Genomic DNA, 27,768 nt, shown 5'->3' with positions numbered 1-27,768 from the left:
TTCTCCTTCTTCGCTCTCTTCCATTGCCTCCTCATCTGCCCCCTCTCAGCTGCCTGACCCTGCCTCCCCGTCCAGGCAAGTAACCTTACACATGATATCGAGCGAGCAACCTCCCTGCTTAGCCACATGTCTTCTACCACTCTACTTATTCTACGCAGCAACTCTGCTCATCTACCAAGGCTATACTTCCCAGTGGCTCCCAACCGTCGTTCACGACACTAACCATCCAGGCGTGCAAGGCCCAAACTCTATTCTCCCATCACCACCTCCAAGCGTCAATATGGCCTGATACTGACATCTTATTTGGCAGTTCGATCTCTGCATCAAGCTGCGGCTACAGCTATCTCAAACCATGACTTCTCAGTCACCCTACCCAAAGCAAAATTCATCGCTTTTGCTACTCACCTCTTACCTTGTCGCCTGTTGCCAAAGACGGTCCATTTCAACCAGTTCTACAACGAAACTCCAGCTTCCCACTCTCCGACGCCACATGTCTTGCCTATGAACAAGAAGGACTGTCGCCAGACGGCGATCAATGCGCCCTCTGGAGGGCCCTTGTTTCGTTGCTTTCGGGCCTCTCAGGACCACTTCGCCTCTCCCTTGTCTGGTCATCCATGCACGTCTTACCGTTCCTGTGTTACCATGCACACCAAAAACAGCCCGTACCTAGAGGGAGAGGCCGCGTCTGCAACCTCATTCTTATCCTCAGTAGGTACACCTCTGACACGGATCGATACTCTCGGGTTCGCCGCCATCAAAGCCGCCCCAATCTCATGATTCTAGCTGTCTGGATCATGCGAGATATGCGAAGCAAACAACCATAATGAAACAACATTATCAACGTCGACATCAAGACCATCATCACTGGGTACGTTGGAGGCATCACTGTGGTTATATGAGTTGCCTGCCACGATATGACGATGATAATCAAGCGATTACTTTACACCGGTCGACCTCTGCCCGACATGTACAGCTGAGCTGTTGACCAAGGCACGTCAAGTTGCTCTATAGTCAAAGAGTCTACAGTTCCAGGAGCAACTCGTTGCGAATGGTAAAAAAGGCCGATGTGGCTTTCGTAGGTTTTACCTATCCGTCCCCAGAATACCTTACACCCCAAGGCCTACCCTCCCTGTTGGACGATTCGCGAGCCGCAACAACGACAGGAAGATCGACAACCTTCTTGCGTCTAGCTCTGAACTCATCAGTTGGCACAACATGCTTGCAAGCCTGGTCGGCTAGTCTAATCCTACGAGCTACTGTTCCCAACACGCCATACGAAGTTTCATCGACAAGTCGAAGCACCGGCCAGAGGATGCATTATTACACCCTCCATGGTCCCTGAAGATCTCTGTGGCCCCCCGAGTCAAGACACCGGCTCAAGGGTTGCAACTGTCCTTTGTTTCTGAAGTATCTCTCATTCCCGTCTGGACAATGTTGCCTTCGGAGCAGCTTTCCGGTCATCCTATCCCATCGTTTGGCAACCACCACTCTGGAGCACAGGCTCGCAAACTAAAGCGGAGGCGGCATGTTTGTTTGGCCGCATCAGGCCAACTCGCCACATCTTAATTGACTCGAGAGCATTGTCCACAGCTTCTAGAAGGTAGTTCCTCTGAACAAGTGGTTATCACGAGGGTCCCGTGAAACGGCCTCGAGCGAGTAAAAGAGCGAGACCAACGCTCCTTCACATGGGGCCTAGACGCGGCCGCGCATGGGTCGAGCTGGTAACAAGATGGTGTTTGTTCTTTTTTGTTGTACCGGACCTCCCGTTCTTTTTCCCAGATATGGTTATGCCCAGTAATTAAAATCCACGCCACCCAACAGGACGTAACAGAAACACAAATTTTCCAGAAAAAAAACACGCCATTCTCTAATCTTGTCTTGCCGGGTCCAACTTAACCTCTCCCACAATGGCATCGACCTCGGCCATGATCTCGGGCGTCAGCTTCTCCAGAACCTTCAATGCGCCCACATTCTCCACGATTTGCTCCGGCCGTGAGGCTCCGGTGATCACAGAGGTAACGTTGGGGTTCTTGAGGCACCACGCCAGGGCCAGCTGTGACTGCGTTGCACCGAGCTTCTCCGCAATACCCTAATCACACACACACACACATGTCCCGGTCAGCCATCATGATCTCTTTCGTCCCGAGTCGCGAGTGTCGCCGGCGGCGCCAGCGGCGGACACGCGGGGGAGTACCAAACGACAGCAATAACAATAGGAAACTTACCTTGAGCTTGACGACATTCTGAATCAGTGCCTTCCACTCGTCGTTACCGTACCACTCCTTGTTGGCCCAGTTGACAAACTTATCCCCCTTGCCCTCCGCAAACCGGCTCCCGGCCGGCGGCGCGTCGGGGTTGTCGTTGTACTTGCCGCTCAGCAGGCCCATCTTGATGGGGCTGAAGACGGTCAGGCCGAGGCCGAAGCGCTGGTACAGCCGCTGGAACTCGTACTCGACCTTGCGGCGCTCAAGGATGTTGTACTGCGGCTGCTCGACGACGGGCGCAATCATCTTGAGGTCTTTCGCGATGCCGCAGGCCTCGGCGATCTCGTCGGCGCTCCACTCTGACGTGCCCCAGTACATGGCGTAGCCCTTGTCGATGACGTGGTTGAAGGCGCGGACCGTCTCCTCCATGGGGGTCAAGCGGTCCGGTCGGTGGGCGTAGACGATGTCGACGTACTCGAGGTCGAGGCGCTGGAGTGAGGCGCGGAGGCCTTCGATGATGTGCTTGCGCGAGAGGCCGTGGTTGTTGACGAGGACTTCGCCGTTGGCGCCGCCCCAGTTGAGCTGTAAGTGCGCGCGACAGGTTAGAACAACTCGTGGTTCAACTGCGCGCTGTCGTTGCTTCTGCGGAGCTCCGTGGTTCAAGACTCACCTTTGTTGTGACGACAATGTCGTTACGGTTCCAGTTGAACTTCTTGATGGCCTGGCCCATGATGATCTCCGAGTTTCCGCCCGCATAGCTGTATGGAGCGGTTTGTGATTAGCTACTTCATCTTCGCTTCACTCGGCCGCAACCGCATGGTATCGCACGGGAGAAGTTCTGGAGAGACTCACCTCTCAGCTGTATCGAAAAAGTTGACGCCAAGGTCGTAAGCCTGCTTCATACACGCAAACGTCTGTTCTGCAGTGCGTCGTAGCCGTCAGTGACGCTGCCAAAACACACGAGTCTCGCAGAAGATTCGCTTGAGTCCCCGTCCCGTACATACCATTCTCAACGTGGCCGCCGAACCTGTTGTATTCACCAAAGTCAGCACGAAGGTCCTACAAAGCACTTTGCAATTTCGCGTGAGGAAATAGGTAGGAGAAATATACGTCAACCAACCGCCCAAACCCAGCACCGAGACGTGAAGTCCCGAGTTACCCAGGCGGCGGTACTGCATGCCCGTCTTTCTAGGCTCTTCCCACGCCATTGTGTCTTGTTCTACTCGGTCTGTCGGGTTGGTGATCAGGGGTAATCTAGATATCTCGGCGTCGGGCGTCGTCTCTCGAAGCGTAGGGAAGTGGCAAGTATGCGAAAAAAGGATGTAAGATGGTATGTTTACATTCACTCTCGTCTACTTTTTTTTTTCTGCGCTTCACACTGCCTGCTAATGATTTTACCCCTCCGTCTTCGCTCTCGCGCAACATGGGAAAGCTCCAAAAGAGCTTGCCCCGCACCCCTCCTCCCTCTCTGCGGAGATATTATCGGAAAGTGATGTTTCTTTTTTACCCCTCCATAACCACCTCACCACGTCATGCTAGCAGCTAAAGTAGTGGGAATCCGACTGGCATTGACCAATGGTCCACCTCGCAGCGGCGCGGTGCGGCTGGCTGCAGCTGGGTAAAGGACCAAACTGCATGTTGGTCCCCGAAGGATTACCATCATGCATATCCTATAAGTAAGTAGGTACATACATATAAACGGATCGCGGCAGGGCCAACCACCAGGGGATTTATCTAGGCACTCAGGTAGGCTGGCTTTCCGTACTTCTCGCGGTCGAAGGCCGGACTGGTAGATATGTACTAGACGCGCTTGGGGGGGACTCGATGGTTTTCTTTTTGGCTTATGGCGCTTTCTCTTTTAGTCTCTGAGGTGTCTGACGTGGAGGCTGCACCGCGGTGACCATCGAGATGTCCGCTTGAATGACTGCTGAATAGAGCAAGTTGTACCACCATCAACATCGCTAGAGAAGTTGGAGGCGGTTGTGGCAGTCTGACAGGCCAGCCCAGCTTCACCGCTTTGTTCTTACTAGCAGTTCAAAACCCGAACTTCTGCAAACTAGCAGTTTCATTACCGTCATGTGAACCAGGCAGGTAGTGCTAGGCTCTTGTGCAGGTAGCCTGCCATCATTCTACGCTACGGTCTATCGTCCTCAGCATCGAGGGAAGCTTTCCTACCAACGTTCCCCGTGTTATTCACGTCACCGGTGCGGAATCCCAGCCCGGCTCCGGGAGTAGCCTCCGTCTCGATGAGAATTCCGGACCCTGGAAGACGGGGCCGGGGGTGTGTAATAATTCATGGTTCCGCTGAGGGTTGGAGAAGAGCTTTGTCGAAATGGCAACAGGCTTGTGCTTGCCGTGACTGCCGATGGTGCCGAGCTCTCGTTGATATACTGGCTTTTGGCAAACTGGGATATTCATTGATGAACGTCGAAGGTTTACAAGAGTCTACCTACTACTATCAAATTGGTCCAGCTAATACTCACTTTGTCACAACAATATTCCGATACGACAAGGCCATCTGACCACCATTTGACGTATTTCGAAGTACTAGATATGGTGTTTATGAGCCGTCAGTGTTGCCATTTCATACCACTTACAAGAGAGAAAAAACATGACCAATCATATAGAGCACCCTGCATCATTCTACATATTATCGGCGTGCTCTCCGTGAACTACAAGTCGCTGGGCTTTGTGAAGCCTCCGCAAGTCCGGCCTATTCCCACTAAGATCCTGAGGCTCCGGGTCCCGAATGAACCCCTGTAGAATCGGTGGACCCGGCAAAAATCTCGGGGACGGGGTCGGGGGCTGCTCGTGTGGACGGTGGGCCAGCACCGCCGGCGGGGCACTGGGTAACACACACATCCATCCACTTGGGAGGAACCCAGCACTACCACACCACACCTCTTTGCTTTCAACGCAGGCGCAGTTACACAATGGGAGGGTTGATCTTCTCAACCTGCAACACGACACAACGTAATGGCATCAATGCAAACTGCTTCCTGAACATCTCCCGCGCGTCTGCGGCTGTACCTGCTTGAGAGATCATCATACTCTTACATGTTTTCTTGTTTCTTGAATAGGCAGTAACGTAAGGGAACGTCTGCTCAATAGGTACCTTTATGCTCAAACGTGTACATCCGTCTCACCCATATACAAGTATAAGTCGAGGTACCTGCAAACAGGGCGGAACCTCCGCAACTTTACTGTGCAGAGCATGTAGCCCAGCCCTTGGGGCAGCCAAAAAGTTACCCCGCATGACGGAGACGGGTTCGATGGAGGGGCAGCTGCATTCAACCTCCGATTCGGGGAAGACCCGACGGGGGGAGTGAGAGAGAGAGAGTCTCCAGAAAGCCCATTCCCTCTCGTCATTCGTCCCTTTCTCGCTCTCTTTTCTCGCTCGAATTCTCTCGTGGTCCCCAAGTGTTGGGTCGGTAATTATCAACCCATTCCCCACGCAAAAGGGATCCCAAGTACCTGAAAGTTGGCTGCGACAACCCGCCGATCATCTCTTCCCTACTGCCTTACCAAGTACAACCAGCCCACGCGCCGTCTTTTTGTGTCTCGTGTTTGGCTGAACATTGGCTTGTCCGCCTTACTCAGCTTCGTCCAAGCCAACGCTTTCCCATCTCCAAATTCTTCCAATTGGTCACCACGACCAGTCTTTACTCGCAGAAACTCTTTGCAAAGCCCTCCTCCCCCGCCAACGGACCAAGCTCCTATTACCAAACCGCTAACCAACCCCCCGCCCTCTTACCGGAGAGCCTGAACTTTGAATCTCTTAAAGGAGTATCTGCTCGCTCTTGTCTTTGCAGCTCTTTCAAATTGTATAAGACGTAGACCTCTTTGTTCTTGTATTACCAGACGCTGTTCGTTTCTCAAAGTCCGTTGCCGCATTGCGTGTATTCCAAAACAGCTACGCAAACGACCCTGAACCGGCAGCACAGCTTTCTACTCTCGAAAGCTTCGAATTATCCAACAATTCCACACTACTTCTCACCGTAAACCTACAATACACACAAGTTTTCGCCCACAATGGCACGCTATGTCGTCGCGGAGAGCGCGGGCGGGCGTCCCCCCAAGAGACAGCTTCGCAAGTGGTGGAAGGAGAGCTCCGTATACCAAGTCTACCCGGCCTCGTTCCAGGACTCGACCGGCTCGGGCGTGGGCGACCTCAAGGGCATCATCGACCGCGTCGACCACTTCAAGTCCCTCGGCGTCGACATCGTGTGGTTGTGCCCCATCTTTGAAAGTCCCCAGATCGACATGGTGAGTTTCTGGCAGGCAGTACTCTTTAAAAGACATTTCATGAACTCGGACGGATGAACTGACCAACAAAACGTGCACCAGGGCTACGACATTAGCAACTACAAAAAGATCCACGAGCCCTACGGCACCGTCGCCGACGTCGACACCCTCAAGGACAAGCTCCACGAGCGCGGCATGAAGCTCGTCCTCGACCTCGTCGTCAACCACACCAGCGACCAGCACGAGTGGTTCAAGCAGTCGCGCAGCTCAAAGGACAGCCCCTACCGCGACTGGTACATCTGGCGCAAGCCAAAGTACGACGCCCAGGGCAACCGCCAGCCTCCCAACAACTGGGCCTCCCATTTCCAGGGTTAGTTCTCTCAGGCCATCCCATACTTCCTCGAGGCTCTGGAAAGCTTGTTGAACCCGCCTACTCGAAGACGACGGGAAAGTTCAACTAACATCGGACGTCTACACACAGGCAGCGCGTGGGAATACGACGAAGCAACAGACGAATACTACCTCCGCCTCTTCGCCCGCCAACAACCCGACCTCAACTGGGAGAACCCCAAAGTCCGCGCCGCCGTCCACGACATCATGCGCTTCTGGCTCGACAAGGGCGCCGACGGCTTCCGCCTCGACGTCATCAACTTCGTCAGCAAGCCCCAGGACTTCCCCGACTCCAAGCAAGAGGTCCTGCCCGGTTCCGAGCTCTACTCGGCCGGGCCCAGGCTGCACGAGTACCTCAAGGAGCTGGGCGCCATCCTGCACGAGTACGACGCCTTCAGCGTCGGGGAGATGCCCTGCGTGAGGGACCTGAACGAGGTGATCAAGAGCGTGAACGGCGATCGCGGGGAGCTGAGCATGATTTTCCATTTTGAATTGTGAGTATCCAACCCGCCTTTTACCCCTATTTTGCCCATCCACTATCGGCAGGACAACTAACAAGCATCTCCTCCCCCCTTCCAGCGTCGACATCGACATCGGCCCCCACGGCAAATTCTCCGCCAAAGAATGGGACCTCGCGGAGCTCAAGGGCATCGCCAACAAGTGGCAGCGCTTCATGTACGACCACGACGGCTGGAACGCGCTGTACCTCGAGAACCACGACCAGCCGCGCTCCGTCAGCCGCTTCGCAAACGACGCGCCGCAGCACCGCGTCGACAGCGCAAAAGCCGTCGCCATGTTCCAGGCCCTCCAGGCCGGTACGCCCTTTGTTTACCAGGGCCAGGAGATTGGCATGGTCAACGTGCCCAAGGAGTGGCCGATGGAGGAGTACAAGGACATTGACTGCCTGAACCACTGGAAGTGAGTATACGGTCATAAATTTTAGGCTGCGCAAAGAATGATGCAATGCTGACAATCTCCCCCGTAACCAGCTTGCACAAGGACTCCAAAGACAAGGAATACCTCGAATTCCTCAAATCCCAATACCAGAAGAAATCCCGCGACAACGCCCGCACACCAATGCAGTGGACCGCCGCCCCCAACGCAGGCTTCACGACACCCCAGGCAACCCCGTGGATGACGGTGCACCCGAACCACACGGAGATCAACGTCGCCGCGCAGGTCTCGGACCCGGCCTCCGTCTTCAGCTTCTGGAAGACGGTCCTCGCGACGCGCAAGCGGTACCTCGACATCTTTGTCTACGGCGACTTCGCCCTCGTGGACGAGAAGAACGAGAAGATCGTGGCGTACGCGCGGCGGGCCGAGGACTGCGCCGTGGCGGTCGTGGCGTGTAACTTTTCGAGCGGGACGGTAAGTTGGGAGGGACTGAAGGCGGAGAGCGTCAAGGAGGTGCTTGTTTCCAACGGCGGCAAGACGGTGGAAGATTTCAGTGGGGGCAAGGTCGAGTTTGGACCGTACGAGGGAGCGGTTGTGCTTCTGGCCTAGTACTTTTGATTGTTGGAAGCGGTTGGGTATGAAAACTAAGTTATAGAATGTAGACAAAAATCTGGAGTACTATTTTTGCGTTTACTATTTTTGCGTTCTCCTTGCAGACATACTTGTGCCTTTTTGAGATTGCTTATCATCATGTCACGGCTCTTGATCTGGTGGGTAGTCAGAGATAGATCCAGATGATGGAGAGGCCAAATGAGGATGACAGCTTACCTAGAGATTCGGAAACCACGCTCATGATTCTCTCCTTTGACGCCTGAACGCCAGACTTCGTGCTTCAGTCTTGGCCAAGACGTAGGCATTTGTGTCACTTCAAGTCGAGTGCTTGCCCATATGTACCATCAACTCTTACGGCTCGTATACGCTTTCTTTTGACCCACAAGCATCCTCAACGGCCACAAATCATAAAACAGCCCAGAACGGTAGTTCGCTACTCATACGTCCTCTGCAAATTGGCCGGAGACTGCGTCGGGCTGTTGAATACGCCCGGATTCCCCTGCACCGACGCCATCCAATCGTCGTTTGCGACGTTGTCCCACAACGCCCCATTGGCAAAGAGCATATCGAGCGTGCCGTTGGACTCGACGGTGTTGAAGGAGCCGTCAAAGTGCTGCAGCTGATCAATTAGGTCATGGGGGGCGCCGGACCCCATCTGGCTGGTGGATTGATCCCAGACGGGGGTCCTGCCGATGCCCTGCCGCTGAGGTGACAGAGGTACTGTGTTGCCGTTGGTCATGCCCTGCGCGGAGGTACCATCTTTATCAAACATTGGTGAAAAGTTGGAGTGAGATGGTTGTCCATAGGTCTGAGATACGCCGTTGATGTGTGCAAACATGTCTGCCTGGCCGTTTGCCGCCGCCGCCGCAGCAGCAGCAGCAGCATGATTCCCGTCATCCCGCCACTGGTCATCGTCGACCTCCTGGATCCTCGACGTCGGGCTCCTGTTCATGATCAGCAGCGGGCCGTCCTGGACCTCGGCTATGCGGGCGCAGAGCATCTCCAAGAGGGCTTTGTTGCCGCCGCGACACGAGGCAAGGACCCGCTGCAGCTGGAGGAGAATGTCTCTTGGGCCATCGGTGGAGGTGCGAGGAAGACGAAAGTTGTTCGCCACGGCATCCGTCACTGCGCTGGCAATCTCATAGATTTTGAACTCCTGGTAGTCAAATTAGTAAACCGAAAAACGATATATACCTATATATGTATATTTGTCCGGTATGGGGCCTTACGATTCCGGGGCCATGGGCTTCAATGGCCGTACTGGGAAGTTGTGAAATCAACTGGAGAAACTCCTTGGCGATCTGGATGGGGTGAGATAACGAGGTGACAGTGTTGTTATTACTGTTGGAAGACCAAGCGCGGCCATGGTTCATAGTGACTTTCCACAACACGGCCTGCATCCATTGACGCGTCACAACGATGTCAGCTCGCTGGACATCGTTGCTGGCATCAGAGTCCAGGGGAATTTGCTGTAGTTTCTGCTGCACGACATCGAGACACGCTCTACTAGCCGTTTGCAGGCCGTCCGCCATGGACCACAGGGCGTCCTCGTCGTCCGAGTTCTGGAGGATGTCAAAGGCGCCGCTCTGATCGAATATCCAGAAGAGGTCGGCTAACTTTTTGAAAGCAGGTAGAATGTGGCCTTCATCCTCGCCAACCCCTGAACCGTCTAAGGACGGAAAACGGGTGTTGGACTTGAGCGCCACAGGTAACTTGTGAAGCATGGCCACGCCTCTGCCATTTTTGTCAGAAAGCAGCTCGATGGAGAATCTTCAGGGGTAGAACAAACCTTTCCGTGACAAATAGTAGCCAAAGTGTCCTCCTCCGCATCTGCTGCTCCGCCAAGGGCAGAGCCACGTACGACGACTCCTTGTGCAATCCCATGATTTGAGCAATGGTGATGGCCTCTCGGAGGTAGAGAAGCGACTTGGCCCCTCCGGGCTGCTGGTTCTCGTGATAGACGTGGAGGAAGAAGGACGTCCTCAACCAGTTGAGGTTCATGGGCGGGCCTCCCTCGCGTTCCTGGAGCGCCATTCTCGACCGCTGGCACTCGGCCTCCATCGAACCTGCCGTCGCCGGGTCGTCGTTGTCAGTCGTGGCCAGCTTGAGCTGGGCAATGGTGGCAGCTCCCACGGCGTTGGCCAAGACGTATGATTCGAGGTCGTCAGCATCGCGGGACAGCGAGGCCATGATGTCTTCGACTGCAATGATGGGCCAGACGGGGAAGAGACGCAGGCGGTAGATACACAACCTCAAAACCAGTGATGCGCTGGGCGTCCTTTGCGGCTGAAGGGCATTGTCCTGTCGGACGAGTCGTTGCCCACTCGCGGCGCTCCCAGTGGCCTCGGATGATCCTCCCTCGGAGGACGATGGGGACCGGGATGAGGACGGAACGCCCGAAGAGGCGGCGGCAACAGCCGGGGTTGAAGCGGAAGCCCCATCACCGGTGGGTGAGACGGAGGATGCAGAACCGGCGGCACCGGTGGTGCCAGCGGGGGCAGAAGAAGAAGCAGAAGCACCAGCAGTTCTAGCAGCAGCAGAGCCCTCCTTCTGGGCCTGGGCAATCTGGCGTATCGTCTTCGCCCTCAGGTTCCGTGGGCCCCTAGTGGCAGGGACCTTGTTGAAGGTGCATGATGTCCCGATGGCGACGCAGCCATCACAGGGCGGGACCTCTGTGCATTTGATCTTGCGGATCTTGCAGGCGTCACAAGCTCTTTTGCCAATCTTGCGCCCGGATGACATTGTCTCCGCGAAAGAGACGGAGAGAGGACGGAAAGGGGGGAGGGGGAGAACAACGTCGGCCCTGCTACCCTACTCGTGCCGTGTCATGGCAGCTCGCACCTGCCGTGGACTGACTTTCTTTTTGGGGATTCGCCAGGTAATACGTCAAAGTCGTGGATGTATGCAAGTTGTGTGAGGGCGGGTGTTGTGAAGTCTGTCACTTGCACCAGAAGAAACGGGTCCCCAGGTTCCCGGCAGGCTGGGCTTGACCAAGACCGTGTATCCGTAGTTCTTAGGGGCGTAAGTGGGTAAGCGAGGTGACAAGCACGTAAGGGTATGAGGTACGAGTGAGGCTATCCGCAGGTATTACAAAGCAAGGCTGCGAGGGTCAGGCGACTCTGGCATAGTCTGAGTAAAAAACTGGCGTTCCTTGCTTGATTCGAATCGAGGCAGAGAGAAAGCTGTCACCGGCGCCTACACGTCTCGAGGTGACTGAGAGAGGCACGGAAAGGTTGGACCAAAAAAAAAATGGGGATGGGAGAGCATCTGCGGACGTCTGAGATGCGCAGGGTGGAGTCGACGACCGATGGTGTGCTCGCTGCGCTAAGCCGATCAGGGGAGCTGTGGACCTTCCGCCGTGCTTGCCTCCCTGCAGCTTGACACGCTTCAGTCCGCTTGAGGGGGGCTTGGGGTCGACAGGTGGCGCCCGTTAAGGGACCTTGGCGCTGTATTTCCCCGCAAATTCGGCCTCTCACTGCGGTAATGTCCTTGACCGCTGTCCGGGCCGCCGACCTCCCAGCGATTTGGTCCAGCCCAGGACGTCACACGGGGCCAATCAGCGTTCATCGATTATTACCTAAGTGTAGGTACGTAGAGAGGTATCTCGAAATTCAAGCGAACAAAACGAACGAGAATATGCATCTTTCTACCAAGAACACTAGGTAGCACGATGTTATAATTATCAATTGACCTGATTGGGAGTGCAATGCGGACATATTGCGCATAAGGTAATGTGATTAGTTGAAGAAAATTATAATGCCTCCTAGCGCATGCATGGTAGTACCTTGTTCTCGTCATTTTGGTCTCTACCATCTTTATTAGTTATAATCTTGTCCTTTTCATGGACTGGTATCCAAACTTATATCGCCCATCAACTTTTTAAATATTGTCCTCGAGCTATACTCATGCATAGACGTATACAATGCATATGGCATGATTACCCTCCTAGTACACAAATCTGAAATCCAGACGCTTGTTTCCGTCCTGTTCGCGCGCCGCCGCATCACTCTGGTACGCCAGCCGCTCCTCGTTGGACATGGCGTCCCACACCCGCGCCTTGCGCTTGTTCAGCAGCACAAGAACTTGACGGTGGACCAGGAACACAACGAGACTAAAGGCGCAAATCGACACGCAGACCGTGTTGCCGCGCTTGTAGTACGGCGCATCGTAGGCGCGGTAGATTTGGGATCCAGCGAGGGACCCGATCTGCACAATGACGTTGTACGTCGCTGCCGAGATGGCGCGCTTCTTGACGTCGAACGTGTTCTCCGAGATCCACGATGAAACGATTGGGTGAAAGTAAGGGTAGCCAGAGATGAGCGTAATAACCGAAAATCGGCTCCATTCGCGTCCACCGTCGGGCAGCGTGAGGAGGGTGATGAGTAGGGGCATGATCCAGAGCTCGCCAAAGATGCAGTGGAACGCTCGCTCCTTGAAGTAGTCGCTGCTAAAGGCCAGCGTGAGCATCGTAATGATTTGCAGCACGGCCGAGGGCACCGTGAGCATGTTGGCGTTGAACGTCGTGAAACCCAGGCGGCGGAGGGTGAGCGTCAAATACGCCTGGACGGGCGTGGCCGGAATGTAGGCGACGAGGCCGATGAGGTACAGGCCCCACATGGAGGGGTCGAGCCATGCGTTCTTGATGTCCTTGAACGTCATGGGCTCCTTCAGCGCAGTGAGGCCCTTTGCGGGGTCGTCGCGGAGGATGCGGTTGATCATGATGACCTCCTGTCTCTCTGTGTACCATGGTTTTCTCCAGAGGACCGTCGTAGTGTTCGTCGGGGAGGCGGGGAGCCAGAGGAATGCCTGTAACAACATGGGGTCAGTGGGGGGAATCATTTCGAATCACCATACCTCGGAAGAGAGAAAGCGGGGGAAGAAACGCGGGCAGACATACCATGACAGCCAACACACAAGTCAGGAGACCCTCTGAGCGGCTAGTCAGCGACAAGACACACAAGAGATGAAAAGGCGAGGGAGCAGATCACATACCCAACAGGAAGAGCCAGAACCAGCCTGTGTGTCCACCAATGCCGCGCATCTTGAGGATACCCGCCGCCAGCAGAGCCGAGATGACTCGTGCAACGTTAAGCGTGGACCAAAACACGGCCAGTCGAACGGACAGCTCCTTTGATGTGTAAAAGTAGGTCGCGAAGAGAATAGTACCAGGAATGAAGCCACCCTCGCAGGCGCCGATGAGGGCTCTCGTCACGTAGAAGCCGGCGCGGGTCGTGATCCAGGCCTGCGTCCAGGAGACAGTTCCCCACATCATCATCATGGTCGGCAGAACGTACTTGAAACCGAAGCGCTTGGTGAGGAACTGGACGGGGAACTCGGCGGCCAGGAAGCACACCAGCTGAATTGTGGTTCCCTACAAGAGCGTATGTTAGCAATTGAGATAGTCAAAGAGGCAGACTGCCAGAACGTACGTTGTTGTAGTCGTCACTGCTGAGCTTCAGGTCTTTGAGGAAATCATCTGCCAGAGCATTGCTCAAGTTTCCTCTGTCCAATTGCAGGCCAAAGAACTGGTTTAATATTAGCAAAATAGCTTCTCATGACCTCAAAGTGGCTTCGCATACCATGATACACAGCATCGTCAGCAACTTGATGTCGGTGATGCGAACCACCTTCCTCTCCTCGGCCTCTGTCCAGGTCGCGGCGGGATCCCATCTGTGCTTTCCTTCATAAGACTCATGCGGCGGCACGAGGTCAGACAGATTCTCGCGACCGATGACAGGCGCGTCCGAGTCCTGGTATATGGATACGGCGTCCTTCCCGCTGTCGCTGGCCGTTTTCCGCGCGGTGGGCTCGACGTCGACCATCTTTGCTGTTGCTACTGCTGCCGTCGCTTGGTTCAGGCGAGAGAGCTCGTGTAAGCAAGAAGTGAGGTGGAGGCCGGAGCACACACACTCGCCCGAGGTTTCGCTTGCGAAGAAAAAGGGAAACAAAAAGGTAGCGTAAACTGACGGTGATCGACACGAAGCTCCAGTCTCAAGAACGGAGACGTTCTTGATGCTCAACTTAATAGTCGTTCCTCAAACTTCTGATATGTCTGATTGAGGCTAGCAGATCACGGCTCACGACATCTATGCTCGGTCTTGCGTCTTCGAAGGAACCCACATACTAGTGGAGGTGAACCATGTGGTCGGACAAGGGGGCCAAGGGCGAGAGAGAAAAGATGGTGTTGACAACTTTTCTGCTGCTGCTGATAGCGACCGGGTCCGGATGGCCTAGCCGGAGAAGTGAGAGTTGGTTTCTCCAAATAAAAAACCTTACCCCAGAATTCTCCGCCTACCGATTAAAACCCCGGGCTCTCGGAACGACACCCCCTGGCAACGTGTCTTGGCCAACGGGCGATGTCATTGTCAACATAGTTTTGACTACATGTCATCTGCCCTTTTCTCTGGCGAACGACGACTTCACGTTCAATGGGGGTTTCATTCGTGTTTTCTGTTTTGCTTGCGCCCATGTGGAGGGTGTCGACAAGAAAGGCTTGTGACAAGGAACGGAGCAAATATGCCAATGGGCAAGGTAGCCCCGGTAGCTAATGTGCCCAGAGCAAAGACGTGATGCTGCCGCGTCCGTCTTCAAGTCCGAAAGATTCTCCGACGAGGACTGCGAGTTTTGAGACTATGAGGCAGAGCAGGAGAGGGGGGAGGTGTGTGTGTGTGGGAGGTTAGATGGCCGAGTGTTGTCTCCGGAGGGGGTGCCTGAGGTGCCCCCACTCCGCTGATTGGCCACGGCTGACAGACTTCGCCGAATTAGGAAGCTTTGCGATTGCGCCATCGCCCACCGGTCGGGAGCCTCCGTAACGATGAGGACTCTGAGTCTCTGAGTACTCCGTAATACCTGCCACCCGACCAAGGGGAAGCCATCCTCGTTGGAGAAAACGTCTGACAATCTTCTTTCCCTCCTCACCCCATTTCACATTACTGGTCACTCCCCGATCTCGCTTTGAAAGCATACAGAAGAAAAAAGAGGAACAATACTCTCCCTCCTTATGACAACGTACGTGGAGAGTGACAAAACATAACGGGTGCTCCGGACATAAAATCTAGCCATATATCTCGCTCATAAATCTTCCCTTTCGCTTATCAGATCTTACCTCACACACCCCCAAACAAAACATGATCGACGACACTCTCAAGCGCCCTGCATCAACAGACTATACCACCTCACACCCCGTGAAATCACAAAAGATCATCAGCAACAATAACAACAACGACATGCCTTCCGCAGTCTCTACCGGTTCCAACATTGTTGGTGGAAACTCGGCAGCTCGCCCCCGCTTGAGCAAGCCGCTCGTCTACTCCGGTTCTCTGGACAACTTCAAGAACGCAGACATCACCCCTGTCATCGGACGTGAGTATGAGGGCCTGCAGGTTGTTGATCTCCTCAAGGCGGACGACCAGGTCATTAGAGATTTGGCCGTCACAAGTGAGTTTATCCTCCACCTCTCTATGTATGTCAAGCCATGTGCTAATAGATGGCATAGTTTCTCAGCGTGGTGTCGTCTTCTTGAGGGACCAGGATGTGACGCCCACCCAAATGAAGGATTTCTGCCTCCGTCTCACAGAGCTTGCCGGATGTGTAAGTGAAAATCAACTACTTCAACCCAACTTGTAACTCAGCTCCCTAACCTGATCCGAGAAATAGCCCGAATCATCAGGCCTTCACATCCACCCCCTGACAGAAGAAGGTAGCGAGCTCGGTGACCAAATCAGCGTCATCAGCAGCGAGAAGCAGAAGAAGGGCGGCGGCCTCACCCACCAACTGAGCGATGTCAGCCGCTTCGCCAGCGCCGGCTGGCACACCGACATCTCTTTCGAGCAGGTCCCCTCGGACTACGCAATGCTCAAGATCCACACCCTTCCCGCCACCGGTGGTGACACTGTAAGTCCCAAACCAACCGCCTCCCCGTCCCCCATCTCATCTCTCTTCCCCTGAAAAGGCTGGCTGGAACCACCCGTGTCCTCCCCCTTGCTCACTTGCTTGCTTGCTTTGCTCGCCATTATACCCTTGCAGTTGCATTGCAGATGAGATGTGGAACCTTGCCCGGCTAACGGGGTGAACTCGCAGCTATGGGCTTCTGGATATGAGATCTACGACAGACTCTCCCCGCCCATGCAGAAGTTCCTCGAAGGGCTGACGGCCACCCACGACGCCACATTCTTCCACGACGAGGCCCGCAGGCTGGGTAACCCCCTCCGAGAAGGCCTCCGCGGCTCGCCGCTGAACAAGGGCTCCGAGCTCAAGTCCATCCACCCCGTGATCCGTACCAACCGTAAGTATAATGCCCGTCTATCACATCACTCCACCCCTAGTCAAAAGCATTCCGAAAGAAAAAAAGTCTAGAACCTCAAGCTGAAAAACCTACCCCCTTCAGCCGTAACGGGATGGAAGTCCGTCTACGTGAACAAGGGCTTCACCAAGCGCATCAACGGCGTCACAAAGGACGAGTCCGACGTCCTCCTCGCCTACCTCTTCAACCTCGTCACCCAGAACCACGACGCCCAGGTCCGCTTCAAGTGGCGCCAGAACGACCTCGCCATCTGGGACAACAGGAGCATGTGGCACTGCGCCACCTACGACTACGTCGAGGCCAGGGCCGGCGACCGTGTTGCGTCGTTGGGCGAGGCGCCGTATCTCGATCTGAACAGCACAGGTAGACGGGAGGCGTTGGGACTGTGAAGAAAGGGCGTTTTCGACGAAAAAAAGTTTTGGGTCACGAATGGCGTTGGGGTTTTTGGTAGTTTTGAGATGGAAACTTGTATTAGGCCTTTGACGAATTGAAGTTTATTAGCATTATGTGGAAGACACGGCACTATGAAACATTGTTGGAAGAATCATCCATTGCATACTTGTCATGGCATAAGGTAACCTGCTTCATGATGCTATAAATATCAGTCAACCACCACATGCTAGCGATTCCATCGCATTGCCCCTGGCTGCCATTCTCGCTCAAAAAGCCCTTCTGTCATCACTCCTCTTTCTCATCATCGCTGAGTTGATCTACAGTATCGCCATTATCTTCGTGAAGCAAGTCTCCAATCCACTTGCTTTCCCCGAGTATGCTTCTTGCTTCCTCGGCTTCCACTACCATATCATCAGATATCAACAGCACTGCCAATTCCGGGACCAACACTGCCTCCACATAGCTAGAATAACCACGCGACGATATCAGCCGATCGTCGACGGCTCGTTCTCTCAGAATCGATGAAAAGCGACCGATAATGTGCTCTGAGAATGCACGAAGGCCCCGCGGGCCGTAATAGCCAGGCGTCAAGCTATCTTCTGCCTTGAGCAAGGTCCGGTTCTTGCCCTCCTTGACCTTGTCAAGCAGCAAATCACCAAAGTGAGAAGATCCGCCGTTGATAATCTTTCCAAGAAAGCTATAGTGAGTAGCAATTCGAGTATCAAGTCCCTCCCAGTCGATCTTGGGGTAGCCCCGAGCATCCCAAGCCTTTTCAGCAGACTTCTTTTTGTGCAGTCGGCAGAACTGAATCTGCTTTCGGATGTGCAGACGGGCACCCTTGGAGAAATCGTGCAGTAACTTCTCATCGACAATCTCATTACACATGGGGCAACGTGTCTCTACAAGCTGCTTGAGGTCGCTGTCCAAGTCTGACAAGTCCGAGGATTCAAACGAGAATTTCCTCGTCTTCTTCAAATCAGACTCAGGACTTGACTCGAGATTGCGAAGCTGTGAGCGCGCATTCGTTGGACTCTGCAGAGACTCAGGTAGGGAAGCTGATGGAAGTTTGAACTCGGCCTTAGCTTTTCGCTTTGGTGACGAATGAGGACTGAGAGATACATGCTTCATAACAGGATGAGCAGAAGCGTGAGGAGGAGAGGATAAAAACGTGGCCGCGGGCTCAATGATGCGTTTTGGAGGTGTCTGGCTCAAGAACTGGTCAAATGGGTCGTCATCGTAGGCTTTGAAAGACGGCTGCACCATCTTGGGCGCGGCAGCTGATCAATGGTTAGTAACCCCATGACTTTGAAACCAATGTACAACAAACCTTCTCTTCCTAGCTTGGATATCGGCCTCTCCTGCGATGACTTCGGTTTTGACTTTGTGGGAGGTCTGATACGCCCTCTGCTGTTTTCGCCTCGACCATAGCTCTTCTTCCGTACTAGTAATCTTTTGGCCTCTTTCTCGTCGTCAAGGCCGATCTTCCGTGCCTTTGTTACCTTAGATTCTGGACTAAGTGCTCCGCCGTCTGGTGAGTTTCTCTTGCTGCCACGTGTTGTAGAGAAAGAGCCCTGAGAGCCTTCGTATTGCGCTTGTCCTTGAGAGCTTTCCTGGGAAGCGCTCCACATCTTGCTCTGCTCCTTTCCTCTCTTCGATGAGCCGAAATAAGGTCGAGCCATGTCGGCGCGAGATGACCACGCACTCTGATCATCATCAGAGTCTGAAGCTGGTTTTGTACTCGAAAAGACCCGAGACGCCTCTTTTGAGCTTGGCATGGCATTCGAAGGGATTGATCCCCTGCAAGGTTCTGGATCGGTAATCTCATCATCAGAGTCATCAGGTGGCCGGTCTACCGGTCTGTCGTCGGCGACTAATGTCCGTCGCTGGCCATTAACCTGTGACAATAAAGGCCGAACGCGGTTGTCTCTCGCAAGACCAGCTCGCCTCTGCATCGTTGCCTGCTTTGGGGGCATGTTGACACTGAATATGCCTTAAAACGATGCTTAACGCAGCGTTGGGTCGACTGAGTTATGCTCTCGAGAGGCAGAAGTATCAGTATTTAAGTGTTTCCTGCGGAGACCAGCAGGCATCTCACACGGAGCTCAACATCAGTCTCCGGCCGGGTTCGCTTCCGCTTCCGGTTCAATCCCTGATACTTTGTAATGGAGGTTGGCGAACATATGCAAGATGATCAACGACAACCCCCAATTGATGTTGAGTCTTCGTACGTAGCCTCGACCGATGTCTGATCTTCTCAATTGCGGAGGAGACGTTGTTTGTTCGGCCCCCGGAGCCACAAAATTTGCTGCCGCTTGAGGTTAAGTGGAAGTGCTGACCCGGGGAAAAGGTGGAAGCTACAATCGCGTTCTCGACGCGTGCCTGCCCAAGCACCGGCCAAGCAGTGTACAAACGACCCCACCCCACTCTGTCAATGGGTACGTCCACGTTAGCGGGAAACCCCTGGTGGCTCAGTGACTTTTGGCGTGGAAGCTGGAGCTCCCCTTCCTGCGCAGGGGTCTTTGATTGATTGTTGACTTTACTACTCCGTACATCGACAACTGGGCCATTAAGCTTCACGGGCGACGCCTTACCGACGACTCGAAAGGGGTGCATTGCCAGACAACGCGTCCTCATCCACCGAATTCCCCAATTCTTCCCGGATTCTTCGTCATGGCGTTGAATCGGAAATACGCAGCATTACCAGACCTTGTCAGCATACTTGTACTACTAAATACCAAGAAGACAATACTGACGAGGTTCAGGACTCGGCCCCGGACGTGTACGAGACGCCAGAGCTGACAGACGATACCTCCACTGTTCCTGTGCGTTCCTTACCCTGAGATCGTTTGCTATGGCTGACCAGCGCGCAGACGACAACCGGACAATCGCATTCGGATGACGATTTCGACGACGATCTCGACGATGACGCCAACGGCATTTCAAGGTCCCGACTTCGGGTAGATGAAGCACGATCTCGCTTCCTTCCGGCGGGCGTGGATGCCACAGGGGTCGACTTTTCCGATCGAGTAGACGGCAAGCGCAAATCGTACAAGGCATCAACGCGACGCCAGCGTTTCCTGCAGGATGGTACGGAGCAATTCGGCGATCTTAGCGATGAGGACGATGAGGACAGCCTGGAACGCAAGATAGCGCGGCTGCAACGAGAAGTAGAGGAAGCCAAGGAGGAGTACGGGAAGAGGAAGGAGGCTGCAGCAAAATCTACGACAGGAGACCATGACGAGAATTTAGGGTCTCTCAGCAAGGTCCTGGACGAGATCTCCAAAACTCTGGAACCGCATACGAGCGCTTCTCGCGCACCTCAGCCAGTGTCTCAGTCATCTGGACCATCTAAGAATGAATCGCAAGACTTGGTGGCACCGGGGAACTCTGCGACCTACACAGTAACGTATGCTCCTACCTACGAACAGAGTCACGCTCTCGCCACCGCCGCGGACTTTGACCGACGACTGGTCCTCCTGGAGAAGGCAATCGGAGTAGGATCAACCGCCCTGCCGGAAGTCGACATCAATGGTCTGCCCAGAGCCATTCTTCCCACGCTTGATGGGCTTCAGAAGCAGATTACGACTCTGTCGCAGGCGTCAACATCGAATCTGGATTCAATCAGCCGTCGAGTCCGTACCCTCATCCAAGAAGCTCAGGAGCTGGAAAAGGCACGCCAGGGGGCTAAATCTGCGCAAGAAACCCTCGGCAATGGTACGGCTCCTAGCGAGGATGCCCCGGCTCCCGAGCAGCTGGCAAAGATTAACGCTCTTTATGGGACTTTGCCGACCATTGAGAACCTCGCTCCTCTCTTACCACCATTGCTTGACCGCCTGAGGTCCCTCCGCGCAATACACTCTGACGCTGCCACTGCTGGCGAGATGCTTGGCAGAATTGAAAAGCAACAAACCGATATGGCGACGGACCTTAAGCAATGGAAGGACGGTTTGGAAAAGGTTGAGGAGGCGATGAAGGAGGGTGGCACTGCCATGACCGGAAACATGAAGGTGATGGAGGCATGGGTAAAGGACTTGGAGGGACGCATTGCGAAGTTGCCATAATTGACTTCCGCCGTCAAAAGATACCCCTGCTTTAATCGATCAATCGAGCCGAATTAAAAAATCTCTTGCGAACGTGTCCATGATGTGGCTGTCGATGTGTCGTTGTAGAATGGCTAGGCCCTTACGAGGTTTTAGGATCTGAGCTCCCAACTTCGACGTGCATGTATGTCACCACAAACCCGACTATGGAAAGCCAGATATAACCATCAAAGCCCTTCGGTGAACTCCGCAACCCGATCAAAAAACATTCAAGATGTCAGATGCGTTCGAAATATAGCGAACTTATTGCCAGTCTCTACTTCTGCAGAAGCCCACCCTGCTTCTGTCTGATGCATCGTCATCTGTTTCTTACAGTAAAGTAGAGTGATCAATAGACAATGCCCTTCATATTCCTATTTCTGGGCTATTAAGGTATGCAGCACAAATATGGGGTTGGAGATGGGTTTCGGTAAGCGGTGAACACGGCAGAAACCAGATGGACAATGCGCCCAACTCGCGACCAATGAGAGATCGCTGGGTCCCTAGCACGCACCGTGGAAGGGTTTCCTTTCGCTAAAGCCCTTCCACAAGTCTTCGTAGCGAAAAAAAGATCGTACTCGCAGTCAACCATCAACCCGCGCAGCCCACCACCCAGCAGCACCTTCGCAACCACATACATGTACGTGTCGCGACGCCCGAGAAAAATTGACAGAGATCTTGATCGACTGACGTATAATTTTCGCCCGCAGTCAAAATGGATTCCGCTAAGCAGCCTGTCAAGCTTGTGAAGGTCACCCGCGTCCTGGGCCGTACCGGTATGCCCCGCCTCTCCTCCCCCGAAAAATAGAGAAACGAAACCCTCCCCGACGAAGATCGAATCCACGATTGCAACCGAGACGGAAGGAGGGACGAATTTTTGGCAGATTTTCTGACTGCGTATAGGCTCCCGCGGTGGTGTCACCCAAGTCCGCGTCGAGTTCATGGACGACGAGACCCGTTCCATTATCCGTAACGTCAAGGGACCCGGTAAGCGACCACCGAATACCTGCGACCGCCTTCTCACCGAAAGAGGGGGCAACAGCGACAACCGCGCGAAGGGAACCAAGAATACTGGCTAACATCTTTCTCTCTCTCTAGTCCGTGAGGACGATATCCTCTGCTTGCTCGAGTCTGAGCGTGAGGCCCGCAGACTGAGATAAGGCAGCTGAATAGGCGGCGGCGTGTGTTATGGACATTACGAGGAACGGAATCATGGTTCTGAGGATGGGACAGGAACATTGCGAGGGCTTCGTCACCCGAGCCCACGGCTTTCGTGTTTAGAGGAGTCAAAAAACGGATTCTGCATTGCGAATACAGCAAGGTTCTCCCACCCAGCCGCGAGGCAACTCTGCACGAAGAACGACCTCGTGTACCTGTTTGTGATGCGACGCTGGAAGGGGCAAAGGGAACGGCGTCTACGAGATATATCAATCAATGGACAGCCTGGGAAAATTCATCAAACATCTTCTGCACCAATTCTTGCATCTCGACTGACTGCTATGTGGTTCACGCTGCTTGGATGATGATACTGTCTCCTCGGGGAACGATGTGAGAATACGACGTGTGCAGGGGAAAGTCTCAATCAATTTGATTATCAACGTAGTCTTGGAACTCTCCTTCAGCATCAACTTCTCCAGACTGCAACTGTCATCACGATCGCGAATTGCCCCGCAAGCTGCGCCTGAGAGCCGCAAAGCGCAAGGCCGCAAATTCCTTGGAAGTGTCACGTGATTGGGGGCCAACGAAAATTTCCTTGGACTGCCCCACTCCCTCATCTCTTACAGCTATAAACTTCTCTGGATTCCCAATCACCTTGGACTTTTCTCTTCCTTAACCCTCAACCCTTGAAAGGGGGCATTTCGCGAAGTGGTAAGTCAAACAGTCTCTATTTTTGCTCGTTATAAAAGTTGGGATGATGTATCCAAATTAGCATGTATTACCTGAATCCTTTTGATGTATCAAAATTATCACCAAGATCTCTGACACCAACACTATCAACTACTCTTTTGCGTTCACTCCAAGCTTTTTGTAGCATTGGCTAACCCAAACAAAAGATTGCAGATCTCTACCAATTTTACTTCGAACATGGCTGCGGCTCCCAGGCCACCCAAAGACCACTTCAACGTCTTGTTCTTTGCAAGCGCGGGCTCCTTCACATCCAAGCAATATGAGGTGTTGCCGGCCCCTCTCCCCTTGAAGAAGCTATTCGATGCGCTTGAAGAGAGACACGGCGGGTTCAAGGAGAGGTTCTTAGAGTCGTGTTTGGTGACGGTCAACTTAGAATACGTAGATATCCCTGGGCCGGACGACGAGGATGGTCCGATAATACGGTCCGGCGATGAAGTAGCCATCATACCTCCGGTCAGCTCCGGGTGAAGGGGTCCCGTCGGTGGCAGCCCTCGTATCTGTGACTTGGTTCCATCATGTCCTCATGGGCACAGCAGGAGTAAATCCCTGCGGGAGCTCTTTTTTTTTCGCTACGTGCCATCTCGCGTGCTTTGCGCTTGACCCAGCAACGGGTCGCGTTCGCCGTCCTGTCCTTGCGGTCGTTGCCAAAATTGTACTCGGCTCCAGTCACGCCTCCACAACCGCCACCAGTCCGGGTCTTGCTTACTCCGTCGTCTCCCCCAGCGGACGCCGAGCACGATCAAGGTCACCAACAAGACCACGATGAACGTCGACACTATGGAGATGATGGACGTCAGACTCGTAATAGTCGAAACCTGGCAGCCCAACGGCTTGGTGCGCAACTCCCATCGTTCCGCCCAGTGCGGACAAATGTTCTCGTCGTAGGCGGGTGCTAATAACGGAATCGCGTACGAATTAGGTACACAGGCGGACGTCTATATCAAGGAACGCAGACACAGCATCACGAATTAGCACACAAATATTCGTTTCATCGTTTCCTATTTTGGGCGTGGTAGAACGGTACCATGGGACACCAGCTGCATTCGTTCTCCGCCAGGCACACCTTGCAGTCCTGGTGGTTCCAGCACCGGAAGAAGTGCTCTTCAGATGATTCTCTGGCTGATGAGAAGTTATGCTTCAGTTGCCATAATTCTTTGGTGCTGAGTTTGTCCATCTTGTGAAAGTCGGTACGGCGGCACGGGCGGCAGTAAAGCGCCTAACCTAGCCAATTGGTGATTACGATTGCGATTGCGGGTGGAAAGTGAATCTTGTGATGGAATTTCCCAGTGGGACGAGTACGGGATGACACCGGAGTTGTGCGGGGAAGGAGCTGGTCGAGTTGGAGTCCGTGCGGCTAATACTTGGATCACAGTCTGTCACAATTCCTGACTTCAACAAGCCTCGCGCTTCAAATCATAGAATCCTAATACCCATTAGATGCATATAAGAGATGCTTGATACATCGTCTGAGAACATTCCGTTTGAGCCAGTTCAGCAGAGAACCTTGAATGCGGTCGTTCCTCGGACAATTCCTGCAAAGAAATTCAATATGACAAATTACGGCAGAATGTCCATTTGAGGTGTCCTTTCAAGGCATCACCAATATGCGGCGGCCACGGAACAAGGCGGCCACCGGACACCGGCTACTATGCAGGTACCGTCGCTTGACGGTTGCTCCCACGGGAACGTCAATTTCTTGGTCCTGCGGCTTGCTACGGAGACTTCTCAGGGGCCAGTCCTGGAGGATGAGTGCTGCGCTGCAAGCAATATAAGCAATTGGTCCCAAGATCACGGATTCGACGATCCCCCATCAATCGGCAACTTGGGAATAATACCCTTAGCGGCGACATGCCGGCAATTTATGGATAAATTACCCCTGCCTTCGAGAAGCAGCCGCAAGCCGACAACAGCTCGACAAGTATGTGATTCGAAAGCTGCGTACTTTTCTTCAAGGAGGCCTTCGGATACAGCTACCGGTGTGAGTTGGACTTTGTGCATCAAGATACTTACAGCTGTGGTGGTAACATGAGAAGATCATCTACGTGTATATCGGTCTGGTCCCATTACAGGCCATGCAATTATTGCTGTTACCGAGGCTGTCGTGAGCTGTCATGAGCCGCCTAGACTGTCCACAGACTGCCGTTGATCGAAAAGTCGGCCCGGTTGAAAGACACTACGGACAAGAGGAAGCACGAAGGCGGCTGACTACCTACCTATGTCTCGAACGCGATCATCGACTTGCGAGTCTGCAACGAGGAACGCGTCGGCTGAGAGCCGACTACGGTTAATTGTATTGCAACTCCGTTCGTGTTGGTTCAGTCACGGGCAAGACCCTGCAATGCAATGTTCTGCCGTTGGCATAGCGCGATCTTCCCTCTATCAACCACTACCGGGCATCATTCAGCCTGATATCAGGCTAAATGGCTAAATGCATCGGGTGCCCTGGGTGGCGCCGGTCAACGACGTGGTATCCTGGCAGAACCCCCCATGTGAGGCAGCGGCGCAGTAGCCATTTTTTCAACCTCACGCTAGGAATCTCCAACCCCTCGAGTCTTCTCCAACAGGCAACTTGGACACGGTGCGATTCTCAGCGTTGTCGTGGGGCTCCGCAAATGCATCTCCACGACCCACGACGGTTTAGTGTAGAGGCAAGACCGTTCGACTAGGGAACTCGATCATTCATGCTGGGTATGAGCTGCTCAAGTGTCGTACCACTAACAGGCCTGGTGTGCGAGGCCTTCCCAACACCCCCCACCGCTGTTTACACCCACGCTCGGAAGCACCCACGTGAACTCTTCACCTAGCAAGGACCCTGGCGAAAGTCACTCAAGGAGTGATCTGACTGAGAAGGGCAGGCCTTACCACTCTCGAGTCCTCTTTACAGGGCGGGATGGAATGCAAAGTCGGGCTGTTCCGCTTCATCGTGGATCGACTGACAGTCGAGCAGCAGTATCGACGGAATAATCTTGGCCCTCATGGTGACCCTCCGCACAGCGCACGCCCACGAATCCACACCCTCAATGACCTTGGGGAGGGTGGGTCTATGGGTACTCAGAGAGGAGCGGTTCTCGGCCGACCAAGTTACGAGAGATTCGCATGCACCCGCTGTCGCCCCATTGCTGCGGAATCCATCCCGCCGGCACGAGGACTGATCGCGCTGAAAGCGACATACGGCGTCAAGAGGCATATCACGTCGCCATTACTCACCGTGTAAGAAGCAGACTTGTCTCTAGAATCTGGATACACATCAGTGGTTTGAGTAAGCGCAAAAGGCCCGTCTAGCTTTTGGTACCAGGCCCGCAACCCATGTCCTCAAAATAACACCAATGGCACGGTGGAAAGCTTTACCGAGGGTGTCTCTCTTAGCAGGGGTCGCTCCTCGACAAAGTTGCATCGACGGGACGGAGGTGTCTGCACTTTCGGTTTGGCCTACCGCCTCATCGCAGCAAACTTTGGTCCCCGGACATGAGTACCGAGCACCTTATTGAAGCATTTACTGTTTTTCATGCGTCGAAAGAGCTTCCCGTTTTCACGTGGCGAGTAAGTTTTCTCTCATTTGCCCCAGAAATTATTGGGATAATACGCGTGAGAAGCAACCATTGACTGATACTTCGTTGCGGCCCCGGCGTGATCACTGCATCAAGCCGGCCCAGCAAAGGCACGGCACACGGAAACACACGGAATAGAAAGTGTACGGAGTATACCTGGCGAGTCACGGAAGCGTCATGCCGGGTTTAAGTCGAGTCGCCATGTTCCCAGCGCCCACATTCTAGTGGTAAAGACGACCGATTTTAGCTTAGCGATGAGTCGTCCACCTCGGCCTTGTCTTCCCCGCAGCGGTCGACTAGTCAACCCCAAACTCGTCTAATTTTGCGGTTCTTTTTCTCTCCGTCCTCACTTGCTAGGATATCTCTGGGGTTAACTCTTAAGCAGCCGGCAAAAGCTGTCCGTATTTTCCAGCCTCTTGTCCGAAACTTAAGCCATTGACGTCAACTGAGAAGCTCCCGGAACTGGCCTTCTCATCACCTCAATCTTCATACACGTATGTTTACAACTTTCAGTCGTAGTCGAGCGTGTCGAGTCACCTTGGGGAAAGAGAATGGGACAACGGGCGGGACCGTCGCAGTCTCCACTTGAAAGACAACCTCCCTGCTTACCTCCACCTCCTTCTCCACGGGACCCCAGGGGGAACGTTCAGCAAAGTGGGAACTCTCACACCTTTCGCCCTTTTCCCATCTAGTCTTGTCCTTGTCTAGTGGGTTGAAGTGTCCACACAGGCGCCCGGCAAAATACGATTGCCAAAGTTTGGAGAAATAGGTGTCCGATTCGCATTCACCCGTTCGGACGGCAGCAGATTTCTTGGGGAAGAGCCTAGTTCGGATAGGTTTACGCCGTACGGGTAGAGAGTAGAGGAAAGCCTCCCGCCCCTCGTGACTTGATACTTCTCGGAGCCAAACTTGGCAGCGAAGCTTTGTCTTGAAACGGTTCAAGCCCATCGCATTTTGCCGGGAGACAGTGGCAATCCCCTGCGCCGCGTACGCACTAGGAGATTCCATGGGCCTGGCAATTTACCTGGGCCGGCAGGCTGCTTCGTCCTCGTGCAGGACGATATTCTCAAAGTCGCTATGATATTGACAGCTGATTGGGAACCGGTCGACCTCCGCTAGGATTTCACGCAAAGGATCCCAACCAAGTGGTTCCAGCTTCCAACACCCCCCCCCCCCAAAGAAGACCGGTCCCT

At 53.9% G+C, this 27,768-nt stretch overlaps 11 protein-coding genes across 11 annotated transcripts; 6 read left to right on the top strand and 5 right to left on the bottom strand.

Moving 5' to 3' along the window:
* Positions 1-823: 823 nt before the first annotated feature.
* CPAR01_09700 (uncharacterized protein) lies at positions 824-1,239 on the top strand (the record flags this gene model as incomplete). The annotated part of the gene is made up of 2 exons (XM_060493964.1): positions 824-868; positions 1,012-1,239. 2 exons carry the CDS (start codon positions 824-826, stop codon positions 1,237-1,239), a joined length of 273 nt encoding a protein of 90 aa, XP_060348094.1.
* A 628-nt stretch (positions 1,240-1,867) lies between these two features.
* CPAR01_09699 (voltage-dependent potassium channel beta subunit) lies at positions 1,868-3,412 on the bottom strand (the record flags this gene model as incomplete). The annotated part of the gene is made up of 6 exons (XM_060493963.1): positions 1,868-2,089; positions 2,226-2,786; positions 2,875-2,962; positions 3,057-3,123; positions 3,209-3,231; positions 3,315-3,412. 6 exons carry the CDS (start codon positions 3,410-3,412, stop codon positions 1,868-1,870), a joined length of 1,059 nt encoding a protein of 352 aa, XP_060348093.1.
* A 314-nt stretch (positions 3,413-3,726) lies between these two features.
* On the bottom strand, positions 3,727-3,894 carry CPAR01_09698 (uncharacterized protein; the record flags this gene model as incomplete). Its single annotated transcript, XM_060493962.1, has 1 exon — positions 3,727-3,894. One exon carries the CDS (start codon positions 3,892-3,894, stop codon positions 3,727-3,729), a length of 168 nt encoding a protein of 55 aa, XP_060348092.1.
* A 2,342-nt stretch (positions 3,895-6,236) lies between these two features.
* CPAR01_09697 (alpha amylase) lies at positions 6,237-8,342 on the top strand (the record flags this gene model as incomplete). The annotated part of the gene is made up of 5 exons (XM_060493961.1): positions 6,237-6,470; positions 6,552-6,819; positions 6,931-7,333; positions 7,386-7,757; positions 7,829-8,342. 5 exons carry the CDS (start codon positions 6,237-6,239, stop codon positions 8,340-8,342), a joined length of 1,791 nt encoding a protein of 596 aa, XP_060348091.1.
* A 436-nt stretch (positions 8,343-8,778) lies between these two features.
* On the bottom strand, positions 8,779-11,087 carry CPAR01_09696 (fungal specific transcription factor; the record flags this gene model as incomplete). The annotated part of the gene is made up of 3 exons (XM_060493960.1): positions 8,779-9,501; positions 9,575-10,079; positions 10,135-11,087. 3 exons carry the CDS (start codon positions 11,085-11,087, stop codon positions 8,779-8,781), a joined length of 2,181 nt encoding a protein of 726 aa, XP_060348090.1.
* Positions 11,088-12,290: 1,203 nt separating this feature from the next.
* Positions 12,291-14,167, bottom strand: CPAR01_09695 (major facilitator superfamily transporter; the record flags this gene model as incomplete). The annotated part of the gene is made up of 5 exons (XM_060493959.1): positions 12,291-13,151; positions 13,243-13,274; positions 13,338-13,716; positions 13,775-13,870; positions 13,925-14,167. The coding sequence occupies 5 exons, from the start codon at positions 14,165-14,167 to the stop codon at positions 12,291-12,293; spliced, it is 1,611 nt and encodes a 536-aa protein (XP_060348089.1).
* Positions 14,168-15,472: 1,305 nt separating this feature from the next.
* On the top strand, positions 15,473-17,036 carry CPAR01_09694 (TfdA family Taurine catabolism dioxygenase TauD; the record flags this gene model as incomplete). Its single annotated transcript, XM_060493958.1, has 5 exons — positions 15,473-15,782; positions 15,841-15,935; positions 16,002-16,238; positions 16,425-16,629; positions 16,732-17,036. The coding sequence occupies 5 exons, from the start codon at positions 15,473-15,475 to the stop codon at positions 17,034-17,036; spliced, it is 1,152 nt and encodes a 383-aa protein (XP_060348088.1).
* A 289-nt stretch (positions 17,037-17,325) lies between these two features.
* Positions 17,326-19,013, bottom strand: CPAR01_09693 (uncharacterized protein; the record flags this gene model as incomplete). The annotated part of the gene is made up of 2 exons (XM_060493957.1): positions 17,326-18,317; positions 18,368-19,013. 2 exons carry the CDS (start codon positions 19,011-19,013, stop codon positions 17,326-17,328), a joined length of 1,638 nt encoding a protein of 545 aa, XP_060348087.1.
* Positions 19,014-19,710: 697 nt separating this feature from the next.
* CPAR01_09692 (uncharacterized protein) lies at positions 19,711-21,101 on the top strand (the record flags this gene model as incomplete). Its single annotated transcript, XM_060493956.1, has 3 exons — positions 19,711-19,749; positions 19,803-19,862; positions 19,911-21,101. 3 exons carry the CDS (start codon positions 19,711-19,713, stop codon positions 21,099-21,101), a joined length of 1,290 nt encoding a protein of 429 aa, XP_060348086.1.
* A 426-nt stretch (positions 21,102-21,527) lies between these two features.
* Positions 21,528-22,279, top strand: CPAR01_09691 (40S ribosomal protein S28; the record flags this gene model as incomplete). Its single annotated transcript, XM_060493955.1, has 5 exons — positions 21,528-21,549; positions 21,691-21,759; positions 21,830-21,895; positions 22,023-22,106; positions 22,218-22,279. 5 exons carry the CDS (start codon positions 21,528-21,530, stop codon positions 22,277-22,279), a joined length of 303 nt encoding a protein of 100 aa, XP_060348085.1.
* A 925-nt stretch (positions 22,280-23,204) lies between these two features.
* CPAR01_09690 (ThiS family protein) lies at positions 23,205-23,912 on the top strand (the record flags this gene model as incomplete). Its single annotated transcript, XM_060493954.1, has 2 exons — positions 23,205-23,480; positions 23,751-23,912. The coding sequence occupies 2 exons, from the start codon at positions 23,205-23,207 to the stop codon at positions 23,910-23,912; spliced, it is 438 nt and encodes a 145-aa protein (XP_060348084.1).
* Positions 23,913-27,768: the final 3,856 nt, after the last annotated feature.

Source organism: Colletotrichum paranaense (assembly GCF_030867605.1).
Source record: "Colletotrichum paranaense strain IMI 384185 chromosome Unknown Scaffold_7.1, whole genome shotgun sequence".
Lineage (NCBI taxonomy): Eukaryota > Fungi > Ascomycota > Sordariomycetes > Glomerellales > Glomerellaceae > Colletotrichum > Colletotrichum paranaense.
The sequence above is the reverse complement of the archived record's forward strand: the minus strand, read 5'-3'. Positions and strand labels throughout refer to the sequence as shown.